The sequence below is a fragment of the Salvelinus namaycush genome, chromosome 16 (assembly GCF_016432855.1).
Source record: "Salvelinus namaycush isolate Seneca chromosome 16, SaNama_1.0, whole genome shotgun sequence".
Classification (NCBI taxonomy): domain Eukaryota; kingdom Metazoa; phylum Chordata; class Actinopteri; order Salmoniformes; family Salmonidae; genus Salvelinus; species Salvelinus namaycush.
In genome coordinates, this window is record NC_052322.1 from 19,873,927 (window position 1) to 19,886,910 (window position 12,984).

The following is a 12,984-nucleotide window of genomic DNA, read 5'->3' on the forward strand; positions in this document are numbered from 1 at the left end:
CCTAACCCAGACGGCCACAGGAGTCGCTAGTGCACGATAGGACAAGGATATCCTGCCGGCCAAACCCTCCCCTAACCCAGACGGCCACAGGAGTCGCTAGTGCACGATAGGACAAGGATATCCTGCCGGCCAAACCCTCCCCTAACCCAGACGGCCACAGGAGTCGCTAGTGCACGATAGGACAAGGATATCCTGCCGGCCAAACCCTCCCCTAACCCAGACGGCCACAGGAGTCGCTAGTGCACGATAGGACAAGGATATCCTGCCGGCCAAACCCTCCCCTAACCCAGACGGCCACAGGAGTCGCTAGTGCACGATAGGACAAGGATATCCTGCCGGCCAAACCCTCCCCTAACCCAGACGGCCACAGGAGTCGCTAGTGCACGATAGGACAAGGATATCCTGCCGGCCAAACCCTCCCCTAACCCAGACCGCCACAGGAGTCGCTAGTGCACGATAGGACAAGGATATCCTGCCGGCCAAACCCTCCCCTAACCCAGACGGCCACAGGAGTCGCTAGTGCACGATAGGACAAGGATATCCTGCCGGCCAAACCCTCCCCTAACCCAGACGGCCACAGGAGTCGCTAGTGCACGATAGGACAAGGATATCCTGCCGGCCAAACCCTCCCCTAACCCAGACGGCCACAGGAGTCGCTAGTGCACGATAGGACAAGGATATCCTGCCGGCCAAACCCTCCCCTAACCCAGACGGCCACAGGAGTCGCTAGTGCACGATAGGACAAGGATATCCTGCCGGCCAAACCCTCCCCTAACCCAGACGGCCACAGGAGTCGCTAGTGCACGATAGGACAAGGATATCCTGCCGGCCAAAAAAAAAAAAGATCAGGACAAAGGATTCATGTTAGAACCAAGTATAAATGAGGCTTATGTCTACAGGTCTCTTTTGTAAAATACATTTTATCTCAATGACAATAACAATATATAAATAAAGGTTCAATCAAATGCTTAGCTACAGTAACTGGAGTAAACCTTGTTGGCAACTTCAGTCAGTGTAAAACTAGTGAAGTATTCACATTTGTTCCATGCTATAATTAACAATCTTGAAAGTGTATTTTATTGTGTCCTTGTTGATATTTTCAGGTGCCTACTCCACCAATGTGTTGAGATCATAGAAAGTCTGTATAAAAATATAGTGTACATTCCCTTTTATCCCCTAAGAGACTGTGAAAAACAATGTGAATGACTCTGCAGCAACACAGAATGTTCCACAGGTGGTTGACCTATATTTCAGAACAGGTGTACTGTATTATATAAGCATAAGCCATCGTCTTTACCAATTAGCTGTTGCTAATCATATTGTAGCCTAATCAGCCTAATTGCATTAACAGTGGCTGGCAGCATGTTATAAAACAGACACTACACTTATCAGTATTGTCATGAACAAAACTGACAATGGAGTTTTGGGGATTATTATCATTACTGTTATCTGGTTACACATTGTGGACACCAGAACGGTTCATTCTCAAATCTGTCTATCCGCTATCATAGCCATGGACACTTTACAAGTTCAGTATAGTGGCTATGAGTTAATAAGAATATTGACTCATTATAAAAGTTATAAACTACACTTTCATCATTAATTTAATAAATCAGGTAAAATAACTACTTAGCAATTTCTACCCTAATCTTGTTAATAAGATTGCATTTTAAATTATGTGTGTAAACTATATATACACACACACACATGTAGTTATATAAACAGTATACACAGCACCAGTCAAAAGTTTGGACACACCCACTCAAGGGTTTTTCTTTATTTGACTAATTCTACATTGTAGAATAATAGTGAAGACATCAAAACCATGAAATAGCACATGGAATGACATAGTAATTCTAAATAAATCACCGACAAGTTCACTAGCAAAGCACACGTGGAGATCATCCGTTCACCTACTCTGCGTCTCACAAAGACATGGCAGTTGGAACCAAAAATCTCAAATTTGGACTCATCAGACCAAAGAACAGATTTCCACCGGTCTAATGTCCATTGATCGTGTTTCTTGGCCCAAGCAAGTCTCTTGGTGTCCTTTAGTGGTTTCTTTGCAGCAATTTGACCATGAAGGCCTGATTCACGCAGTCTCATCTGAACAGTTTTTGCGACTGCACTTAACTTTCAAAGTTCTTGAAATTTTGTCTTAAAATGGACTGTTGCTCTTTGCTTATTTGAGCTGTTCAGTCTTTTCCCCAAATAGGGCTCTCTTCTGTATACCACCCCTACCTTGTCAACACAACTGATTGGCTCAAACGCAATGAGGAAAGATATTCCACAACTTAACAAGGCATGAAGTAGAGCGGTAGAGATACTCTCAATGATCGGCTATGAAAAGCCAACTGACATTTACTCCGGAGGTGCTGACTTGTTGCACCCTCGACAACTACTGTGATTATTTGACCATGTTCTGTTGGTCAAATAACCACTATAATCTCCACCCGGCACAGCCAGAAGAGGACTGGCCACCCCTCATAGTCTGGTTCCTCTAGGTTTTGGCTTTTCTAGGGAGTTTTTCCCCTAGCCACAATGCTTCTACACCTGCGGTTTGGGGTTTTAGGCTGGGTTTCTGTACAGCACTTCGATATATCAGCTGATGTAAGGGCTATACAAATACATTTGATGAAGCTGGTTATGAATGCACAGTGTGAAAAGCTGTCAAGGCAAATTTGAAATAGAATTGAATTTGTTTAACACTTTTTTGGTTGTCTTTCCATGTGTTATTTCAAAACCCTGGATTTTTTAAATTTAACTTTTAACTAGGCAAGTTAGTTAAGAACCAGTTCTTATTTACAATGACAGCCTACCCAGGGCAAACCTGGGCCAATTGTGCACTGCCCTATGGGACTCCCAATCACAGCCAGATGTGATACAGCCTGGATTCAAACCAGGGACTGTAGTGACACCTCGTGCACTGAGTAGGTGTCCAAACTTGACTTGTACAGTGTCTATAGTTATAGACAAACAAATATTTAGGGACTTAGTCACTTGAATAGGGAATACAAGACAAAGTATTCATTGCAAGAATTTTGATTTATTCAACAGCAAAAAGCATGATAGAGAAATCCTTTTGTATATAAAAAAATATATTTATAAACACAGAGGGAGGAAAAGCAGCCTCAATCACTAAAAAGTTTTAAAATCTGCTGCCTCAATCTCCGACTAAACGCAAGGTGTGGTGAGGTGTTGGAGAAGAGATGGAATTAGGAGGGTGGTGGGCTCCCTTGTTCCACCTTCCCAGAGTCACTGCTTTCACCGAGTTGCCTACTGAGCTGCTTCTTCAACACCATCTCCCTGGCGATACACGCCACCTGCCCGTTGGTCACCGTGTACGTTCCACTCCTGCAACAAGGAATATTGTTTAGGTAAAGAGGTACAGAAAAACAATTAACCGGTTACTTAAGGTGAGACATCTTACAAAGGACAAATTAAGCACAACATTTAAACTATGCATGGTTTTAATCCATTTGTGTGACTCTTGGGTTAGGGAACTCACTTCTGTTCAGATCCAATCATGCTGCCAGGCTGGTTCTGTTTGTTTGGGAAGAAGAAAGAAGACCACCAGTGACCAGAGTCCTGTCTCTGCAGACCTGAGGAAGAGAAAACAAAAGGAAACTTTAGGAACCGAGTGAGAGATAATGTTCTTAAGTAAAACGCGTCAGAGTGCGAGAAACTGCTCTGTACCTGGGGGGTGTGGAATGACTTCACCAGCATACTCAGAACTGCCACAGGAGCTGTTGCTAGAAGTGGAGCCTATGCGCCTTCTATAGTAATCATGGGTGGCGATGAGAGAGCCAGTGGACGGAATTGATGCCATTCTCTTTAACTCTGCTCAAAGATGGAAAACCTAGGGAAGAGAGAAGGGGATATTAGGAGTGTGGAGACAGAAACCATGCAAGCAGAGGCAAGTGATACTGGGATGAGCCAAATACTATTGCTATGGATGCTGCTAGATGTCATTAAATGTGCCATAACGCAACAGCCTCAACATAGGCTTTTGTACAGATTTGTCTTTGTGGAAAGACCCATTTAAAATCAGCCTGCAACCCATTCACAGCATTGCGACACCTCAGAGAACAGGTCTATATTCAACTTCATCCAAAGTGAGTTAGAAACATGCCTGAGTGACAAATTCTGTATTACTAGCATCATCCAGTCACAGAAGCCGGTCATTAGCCTATTATAGGCAAACGTGTGTTTCCACTTCCCATGCTCCTGACCCCTTGAGCCTCTCTGATATCACTGTTTGCTTAGCCCTCAGTCTGAGGGGTGTGATAGAGACCAGCAGCTGTGCAAAGTGATTTCCACACCATGATCTGCAAATAAGTGGGCTGTCTGGGACCGGGGTATGCAGGTATAATGTTCCAACTTCCAGGCACCTATCCAGGAAAGTGCACAGGCTAGGTGAGTCACAGGGCTCAACACTTGGCGCGAGGCACTACAGGACCTCTAAAAAAGGTACTGACTAAGCCACTCAAAGCAGGATATCAGAAAGCAGGACTATACAGGATGCAAAACTCTTCTCAAACACTGCAGTGGAATGCTAAACATTTGGTTTTACTCCCCAACCAAACTACATTGCCATAAGCAAAAACGAGTGGTTTACTGAGAAGCAACCTGATTACATTTGAGTCAGATTTATCAGGTCCAGTCAGGGCAGAAGTTCAGTCCAGATGGTTACTGGCTAGGGATTGTCAGGGTAATGCATGTCTGTGCTACATAGGCAGTTGCAAAATATCAAGGATAAACCAATCCCCTTTACACAGTGGGGAAGGGGGGAAAAAGGTACTTCCGTTAGGCACTATTGGATGTGTGAATGTGCATTGCATTCATGCCAGCATTGCCAATCACACCTCATGTGCAGAAAAATAAGAGACCAACACTGGCAAGTGTATGAGAAAACAGAGCATCTAGACAAAATGTAGATGCAAAGAGACTATACAATATCAGCAGTCAAGGAAACAATTATTCAACAAATTAGAGAATTCTTTGATGATCAGAATCAGATAATATACAAAGCTGGTAGAAAGAGAACCCCCCCAATCTGCTTTCACTATTTTAAGGCTATTAGCCTACATTGTTAAAGGCCATGTGGAATATTTTTTTAAATAATTTGTGCCAGGACAATAAATAAAATATATTTAGTGTAGGTCAACATATGATTGGACACACATTGTCTGTTGTTATCTGGGCAAGTAGCCCAGTTTATTCAATTGCCATTCAAGCTGGCATAGTCAGAGGCGAATATTTTTTAGCCTTTTCTAAAAGCAATCAAATCAATCTTACCTTTTTATTTGGCGTTTGATGATGTTGAAAAACACCAAAGGCGGTGGGTATTTTGGCAATACTCGGTGAATGAAGCTAAACGACTACTCTTGCCCATTTGTGGTATGTTCTCGAATAGAAAACTTCAAATTATTTCTGGTGTGCTCAGTGTAGAATGATGAATAGGGACAAGCAGGTAACTTTATACAGTGGGCGCTGTGACGCATCCTGGACGAGCTGCTCATGGGTGGGGTTAGGGCACGTTTAGGCTTACGTTTCCAAGGAAGCCAACCTGGACTCAGGAGTAGACGTAACATAGCAAGCGTAAATATGTACTGAAATTAGGGCAAATACTTTTCGTATGGTGTGTACAAATTTGTGGATATCCATCATCCATTTCGTATGATATGTTACATATTACAATTCTTATGATATGTTACGAATTGCAATGTGTACAATATGTTACGAATTTGCAAAATGTATGACAAGTTATGAGTTCCAATTTGTTGTGGCTAACGTTACCTATATGGATAATGTGAACTAAGATATAGGTTATGGTTAGGATTAGGGCTAAAGTCAGGGTTAAGGGGTTATTAAGGTTAGGGGTTAGGAGGCTAAAGGGTTTAAGTTTAGGGGTAGGGTTAGCTAACATGCTAAGTAGTTTTAAAAAAAGCTAAAAGTTGTAAGAAGTTGCTAATTAGCTAGACTTGTCCTTGATGAGAGTCAAACACAACCTTTGGGTTGCTAGACTTCGCGTTATATGCACGCACGCCTTCCGTCCATCCCGACCAACTACCCTATGTAATCATACCGAAAAAAAAATTCGGGTGTACGTTTAACATGTTACGTCTAGTTAAAAGGCTGGGCGAGCACAAACATGATTTGCAATCAATTGCAATGCTCTTGACAGACACGTCATACAGAATCCGCAGCTGTCCCAAACACGAATAACCGAACTTTAACCCAGTAGCCTACTGATTGATTCACTGTTTTAATTTGGTCTTCTACAGCGTGGAATTTCGCATTTAGGAATGAATCCTAACTGTGAAAGCAGAACATAATGTCAACATGTGATTATCTGGCTTTTTCTTTTCAATGTTTGTAAGATGATTGGAATCACAGACTATTGTAACAAATCCTATAAATGATCAAATGTTATTCCCTCAATAATAACATCATGAAGAAGAAAGACGCAATAATAGTTTTTTCAAAGTTAACAATATAATTTTTTGGAAGAGTATTTATCGTTATCTAAGCACTTCAGACATCCCTGGTGGTCTAGTGGTTAGGATTCGGCGCTCTCACCGCCGCGGCCCGGGTTCGATTCCCGGTCAGGGAACATATGTTTGTTTTTTTTAAACAACATGACAGTGACTGTACCACCAAAGTCCGTTATACCAAGTTAACAATATCAGTTTTTGAATTGTATTTATAATTTTCTGAACACTTCAGACTTCACTGGTGGTCTAGTGGTTAGGATTCGGCGCTCTCACCGCCGCGGCCCGTGTTCGATTCCCGGTCAGGGAATATGTTTTTTATGTTGTTGTTTTTTAACAACATGACAGTGACTGTACTACCGAAGTCCGTTATACCAAGTTAACAATATCATTTTTTGAAGAGTATTTATCATTTTCTGAAAACTTCAGCCTTTCCTGGTGGTCTAGGGGTTAGGATTTGGCGCTCTCACTGCCACGGCCGGGTTTGATTCCCAGTCAGGGAATATAATTTTTATATTTTTTAAACAACATGACAATCACCGTTCTACCGGAGTCTATTATACTACCGTATCATGGTTATAGCTGTGAACTGTAACAATAATACTCACTTTCATTTCTCTCTTTATTTCCCCCGAAAGGTATAGTATCCAAAATCAGACCAGACCACTTTTGTTTTAATTGTAAATTATCTTAAAGTACAGAAATACATTACTGTACATTTGTGATTGTTATGTTCTTAGAACGCAATAGTAGAATATGACAATGACATTTTCCTTCAAACAGTAGGACAATATACATAACTACATATTGGAAACACTACTTCATATTTAGAATGAATGAAAGGTTGGAACCAACACTGTCAAAGCCATACCCAAGTTATCAACCTCCTGCATAATGTTTACTCTTTGAAGGGGTAGTGTGGACAATGACATCAGGTTAAAGTGATGAAGGGAGTAGTGAGATTACAGATGGTTGAGAGAAAAATTTATTATGTTAGAAGGAACCACTGTTCTGAGATGGGCTTCTTCCAAACCCAGAGATATCTCTGTCAATCCCTAGAATTCTGGACACCTTGTTCTGTGTGGGAGAGACAGAAGACAGTAGAGACATGAGGAATTAGTTGTAATATTAAAGATGAGAAAATACAGTATTTTCTGTTCTTTATGTTTGTGATTGTTCTCACAGACACTTACCTTCACACTTCCCACCATGTCTTCAAAAGGACTTGAATGTATTGGAATGTCTACAAGGAGGCAGAAAGACACATCCCTTAAACAATGGAAATCACTTTCATTCCAGGTTGAAGTAAGTTTTTCAGCTTGAAATGTAACTTTATTTACTTGCAGCATTAATGTCATTCTAATGTCGTTCACCAGACTCTTCCTCCCCAAGCACTGTTCGCAATTAGCCTGGGGACGAAGTTAATATCATTCAAACATCATTCACCGCCTATGGAGGTACTGCAGAAAGTAGTAGTAGTGCAGAATTTCAGTGATGTCAGGTGTGCCCAGTGTTTTACCTCATTGACATAGCAGGCACACTGATGGAGTGGCCCAAGGAGGGGCTGGTGCGTCCGAGAGCAGAAACAGAGACAAAGAGAGATTAGTAAGAGTGCAACAGTGCATCATGTAGTATAGCAGTACAACATGTAGTATAGCAGTACAACATGTAGTATAAAGTAGTAGTATAGTAGTACATCATGTAGTATAAAATGTAATATAGCAATACACCATGTAGTATAGCATGTAATATAGTAGTAAATCATGTAGTATAGCAGTACATCATGTAGTATAGCAGTACAACATGTAGTATAGTAGTACAGCATGTAGTATAAAGTAGTAGCATAGTAGTACATAATTTAGTATACAGTAGTAGTGCATCATGTATTATAGGAGTCCACCATGTAGTATAGGAGTGCATCATGTAGTATACAGTAGTAATACAGTATGTAGTATAAGAGTGCATAATTTAGCATAGGAGTGCATCATGTAGTATACAGTATGTAGTATAGGAGTGCATCATGTAGTATAGAAGTGCATCATGTAGTATAGCAGTACAACATGTAGTATAGCAGTACAACATGTCGTATACAGTAGTAGTACAGTATGTAGTATAGTAGTACATCATGTAGTATAGTAGTATATAGCACATGAGCAAGAAAAACAGATAAGATCAGTAGCAGCTTAATCAGGTGAAGGTTGAAAGGTCAGCAAGCCAAGGTCAGCAACAGTAACTTGGCCTATCAGCTTGGGTAGTTCACTCAGGTCTAAACTAATGCAACAGTTCACTCAGTAGTTAGTTACAGTAAGTAGTTCACTCAGATTTAAGGTAGTATAGTCTTGCAGGGCTGAGGAACCTGGACCCCCTTGACTAAAGCTAATGCAACAGTCAGAATATATCACATTGAAATCAAGGTTTTTCATTATCACAAGGCCAGGGAACTCCTACTATCCTTACCGAGGTGGGCTTGGCAAAGGCAGTGCCCTGTCCGGTCAGTGGGCAGCGTTCCAGGAAAGAGATGGGGAAAGAGAGATGGTCAGATAAAGTAATCAAGAGGCGACATGGAGGTGTAAATATTGACAGTGCGCTGTATGAGTGAGAGAGTGTGTGTGTGTGTATATAAAAAAAAATACTTAAACCATTAATGGCAAGCAAAAATGCATCACAGCGACAGCTATCCTTTACACAGGCTCAATTTAAAGGCTTTGAAGGAACAGTAAAGTAGATAAAGTGATAATGTTGCCAATTACAACCGACTGGTCTGATTAGATTAAGGCTGTTGAATTTCTCCCTGTGATTGCGTAAACAAGTGCACAAGAAGAAACCTTTGTCCCAACAATGTGTCCTGTGAAGGGCAGTGGTGTAAAGTACTTAAGTAAAAATACTTGAATGTACTACTTAAGAAGTTTTTTGGGGTATCTGTATTTAACTATTTATATTTGACAACTTTTACTTCACTACATTCCTAAAGAAAATGATAAAAATTTTACTCCATACATTTGCCCTGACACCCAAAAGTACTTGTTACATTTTGAATGTCAGTTGTATTGCTTTTTTAAATCAGAACAACAATTTTCAGCTGTGCTAACATAATTTCAAAAGGGTTTTCTAATGATCAATGAAACTTTTAAGATGAACTTGGATTAGCTAACACAACGTGCCATTGGAACACAGGAGTGATGGTTTCTGATAATTGGCCCCTGTTATGCCTACCTAGATATTTTTTTTTTTTTTTTTTTAAATCGGCCTTTCAGCTACAATAGTCATTTACCACATTAACAAAGTCTACACTGTATTTCTGATCAATTTGATGTTATTTTAACAGACAATATTTTTTTTGCTTTTCTTTCAAAAACAAGGACATTTCTAAGTGACCCCAAACTTTTGAACGGTAGTGTATGTTGTGCAAAAAAAAGTCAATTCTGAATTATTTTGTCTTAGTTAAGAACAAATTGTCATCCAATAGGCTTTGATTACATTTCCAATATCCCCGTCCACGTGGAAATTCTGTAAGAGTTATATGGAGGCCAATTAGATGGTGGTCCAATCACATTCTGTCTCCTATTATTATTATTTTTACATTTGATGCCAGCAAGAATGAGACCAGGAAGTAATCAAGACGGCTAGCTTGATTAAGCCTCCTCCATGTATCTCTCACTAGGTCAGGGTTTTTCAACCTCCATATATCCACTAGTTCTAATGTATACATGATCTTTGTGATCTCCTTAAAAGTGCTTGATGGTGATAGTTTGTGGAGTGATTTCCTTTACGATCCCTTGAGGTACTTAAAACCGTATTATAATCTCCCACTATAATAATAGATTCATTTGTTGCTTGTGAGCGCAATAGATTATTATAAATATTTTAGAAGAAGTGTGGATCATCATAATTTGGCCCATATAGATTAATTAGCCAGATCTGTTTTTGGTCCAATAGGATATTTAAAATAATCCATCTTCCTTGCGGATCTGTTTGCACAATCGGATCAAAAAGGTAATCACCCTTTTGAGTTTCTTTGCCCATGACAAAAATATATTTCTCCCTCCAAGTCCTTTTTCCACCCAGCCTCCTCTATATTTGTAAAATGAGTTTCCTGTAAACAATATCTATTATATTCTTTCTCTTTTAGCCATGTAAAAATGTATCTTCTTTTTTTATGATCTGCTAAGCCCTTACAATTATAACTGCCTATACTTATTTCCCCACTTACCATAATGATACCCAAGTTTCAATTATACTTACCACAACCTATGGTGTAAACTTACAATTTAAAATCACCATGATGATTAAATGTCCATATAGCTGTACCATAATAATTTGCACTGTTAAGCATACCGTAGCTGCAACTTTGTAAACCTCCAATTGTCCTAATATTCCACCCACTAAAACCTCCCCCATATCTAGGTCTGTTGTCACTGAGACCATCAGACCATCTCCCTGACTCATGATGCACCTTTGCGTCCTAAGGCAAACCCTTGGCGTTGGCCAGAGGGAAATATGGGCAGTCCCAAGATAACATAAATATCTATGAGGGTGCTTAAGAGAACTAATCAAATAACATGGGAAACTGTCAGAAAAAAATAAATAGTAACAATAATAGATACTATTAATATAAATAATAACAGCACAATCTTATAAATGCATGCTCATATTTGAAAAGTCCTAGCAAGGCTATAAGCATGTCAGCCCAGCCTGCTCAGTTCATTGGATTCAATTGTTCGGGAAAAAAAGGAAGAAATTAAGAGAAAACAACCTGAATATACCGCAGGACCAGTCCTTTTTTATGTCCATTACATGCAAGACATATTTCCTGTAGTCCTCATTATATCCTGTTGTATTCCGACAAAAAAAATGAAGGAGAAAGGAACATAGATTCTAACGGCTACTAATAACTGCAAGTAAAAATTAGTCTTAGGCATCACACTGCCCATAAAGGAATACCCAAGTTTAACTTACAATCGACTGACACAGCCATGGCACGATAGCCAAGAATACATGCAGTACTGACAATCCAGAGCGAGTAAACCTGTAAACCCAAACCTCTCTCCACCCATACACATTTTGTTTTTTATTCCAGGGTTGTTGCTCTATCACCTCGGCTGTTTTACACCTAGGTCTATATCATTAGGATCAAGAATATAAAAAGGTAGCATAAATAGCTTATATAGAAATATATAATATACCTCTCTCTCGCTTAGAGAAGTGTTCTATCGTTAACTGTAATCAGTTTATCCCAGTGTTAACCAGCCCGCCACACACGAATAGCGACAACAACCCTGTTGACAATACCTAATCAATTTGCCGGTGTGTAACGGAACAATAATCATCCTTTACATTTTTTATAATGAGATTTATTTTTTAAATGTAAAAGGCAAATGACACCAATTATTTTAGGATCATATAGGCCTATTCCAATAGAGAACCTAGGCAGGTTTTTAATGATATAGTCCTTTATCATTGCCCTATAATAAATCTATTCATATTTATAACGTTTTATCTTAACAGCTATTCATTCCAATTCACATCAGCGAACAATAACATATTTTAAGTCATATGATACACGACCTCTACATTTAGTGTAACGGCTGTCGTAGTCGTTCTCCTCCTCTGGCTCTGGCGGATCCTGGCCGGCTGGCTCCGGCAGCTCCTGGCTGGCTGGCAGCTCCTGGCTGGCTGGACGGCTCTGGCTGGTCCTGGCTGGACGGCTCTGGCTGGTCCTGGCTGGACGGCTCTGGCTGGTCCTGGCTGGACGGCTCTGGCTGGTCCTGGCTGGACGGCTCTGGCTGGTCCTGGCTGGACGGCTCTGGCAGGTCCTGGCTGGACGGCTCTGGCAGGTCCTGGCTGGACGGCTCTGGCAGGTCCTGGCTGGACGGCTCTGGCTGGTCCTGGCTGGACGGCTCTGGCTGGTCCTGGCTGGACGGCTCTGGCTGGTCCTGGCTGGACGGCTCTGAAGGCTCGGGACAGACGGGCAGCGCTGGGCAGGCAGACAGTTCAGACCACGCTGGGCAGGCAGACAGTTCAGGCAGCGCTGAGCAGGCAAGCAGCGCAGGCGGCGTTGGGCAGACGGCCGACTCTGACCTGCTGAGGCGCACAGTAGGCCTGGTGCGTGGTGCCGGAACTGGAGGCACTGGGCTGGAGACACGCACCAGAGGGAGAGTGCGTGGAGGAGGAACAGGGCTCTGGAAACGCACTGGAAGCCTGGTGCGTGGTGTCGGCACTGATGGTACAGGGCTGGGGTGGGAAGGTGGCGCCGGATATACCGGACCGTGAAGGAGGACACGCGCTCTTGAGCACCGAGCCTCCCCAACCTTACCAGGTTGAATGGTCCCCGTAGCCCTGCCAGTGCGGCGAGGTGGAATAGCCCGCACTGGGCTATGCAGGCGAACCGGGGACACCACCTGTAAGGCTGGTGCCATGTACGCCGGCCCGAGGAGACGTACTGGAGGCCAGATACGTTGGGCCGGCTTCATGGCACCCGGCTCGATGCCCA

The 12,984-nt window shown here is 41.8% G+C and overlaps 2 protein-coding genes and 1 non-coding gene across 4 annotated transcripts in view; 1 reads left to right on the forward strand and 2 right to left on the reverse strand.

Moving 5' to 3' along the window:
• Positions 1-3,026: 3,026 nt before the first annotated feature.
• LOC120061140 (pancreatic progenitor cell differentiation and proliferation factor) lies at positions 3,027-5,464 on the reverse strand. Its single transcript, XM_039010708.1, has 4 exons — positions 5,299-5,464; positions 3,697-3,859; positions 3,509-3,602; positions 3,027-3,354 (listed from the first exon to the last, which is right to left on the reverse strand). The coding sequence occupies exons 2-4, from the start codon at positions 3,827-3,829 to the stop codon at positions 3,216-3,218; spliced, it is 366 nt and encodes a 121-aa protein (XP_038866636.1). The 5' UTR covers positions 3,830-3,859; positions 5,299-5,464; the 3' UTR covers positions 3,027-3,215.
• Positions 5,465-6,544: 1,080 nt separating this feature from the next.
• Positions 6,545-6,616, forward strand: trnae-cuc. Its single transcript has one exon. It is a non-coding gene; the product is annotated as a tRNA-Glu (tRNA).
• A 482-nt stretch (positions 6,617-7,098) lies between these two features.
• The window catches only part of LOC120061141 (tumor protein D54-like), a 28,914-nt gene continuing 23,028 nt past the window's right edge, over positions 7,099-12,984 (reverse strand). Inside the window, exons 6-10 of one of the 2 annotated variants that reach the window (XR_005478301.1) lie at positions 8,952-8,978; positions 8,014-8,058; positions 7,835-7,903; positions 7,688-7,737; positions 7,099-7,571 (exon numbers count right to left, since the gene is read on the reverse strand). Coding sequence is in view for 1 of the 2 variants with exons in the window: in XM_039010710.1 (XP_038866638.1) it covers positions 7,710-7,737; positions 8,014-8,058; positions 8,952-8,978 (100 nt within the window). In the remaining variant the exon portion in view is untranslated. The remainder of the gene's footprint in view (positions 7,572-7,687; positions 7,738-7,834; positions 7,904-8,013; positions 8,059-8,951; positions 8,979-12,984) is intronic. The other variant, XM_039010710.1, reaches the window with a different exon arrangement.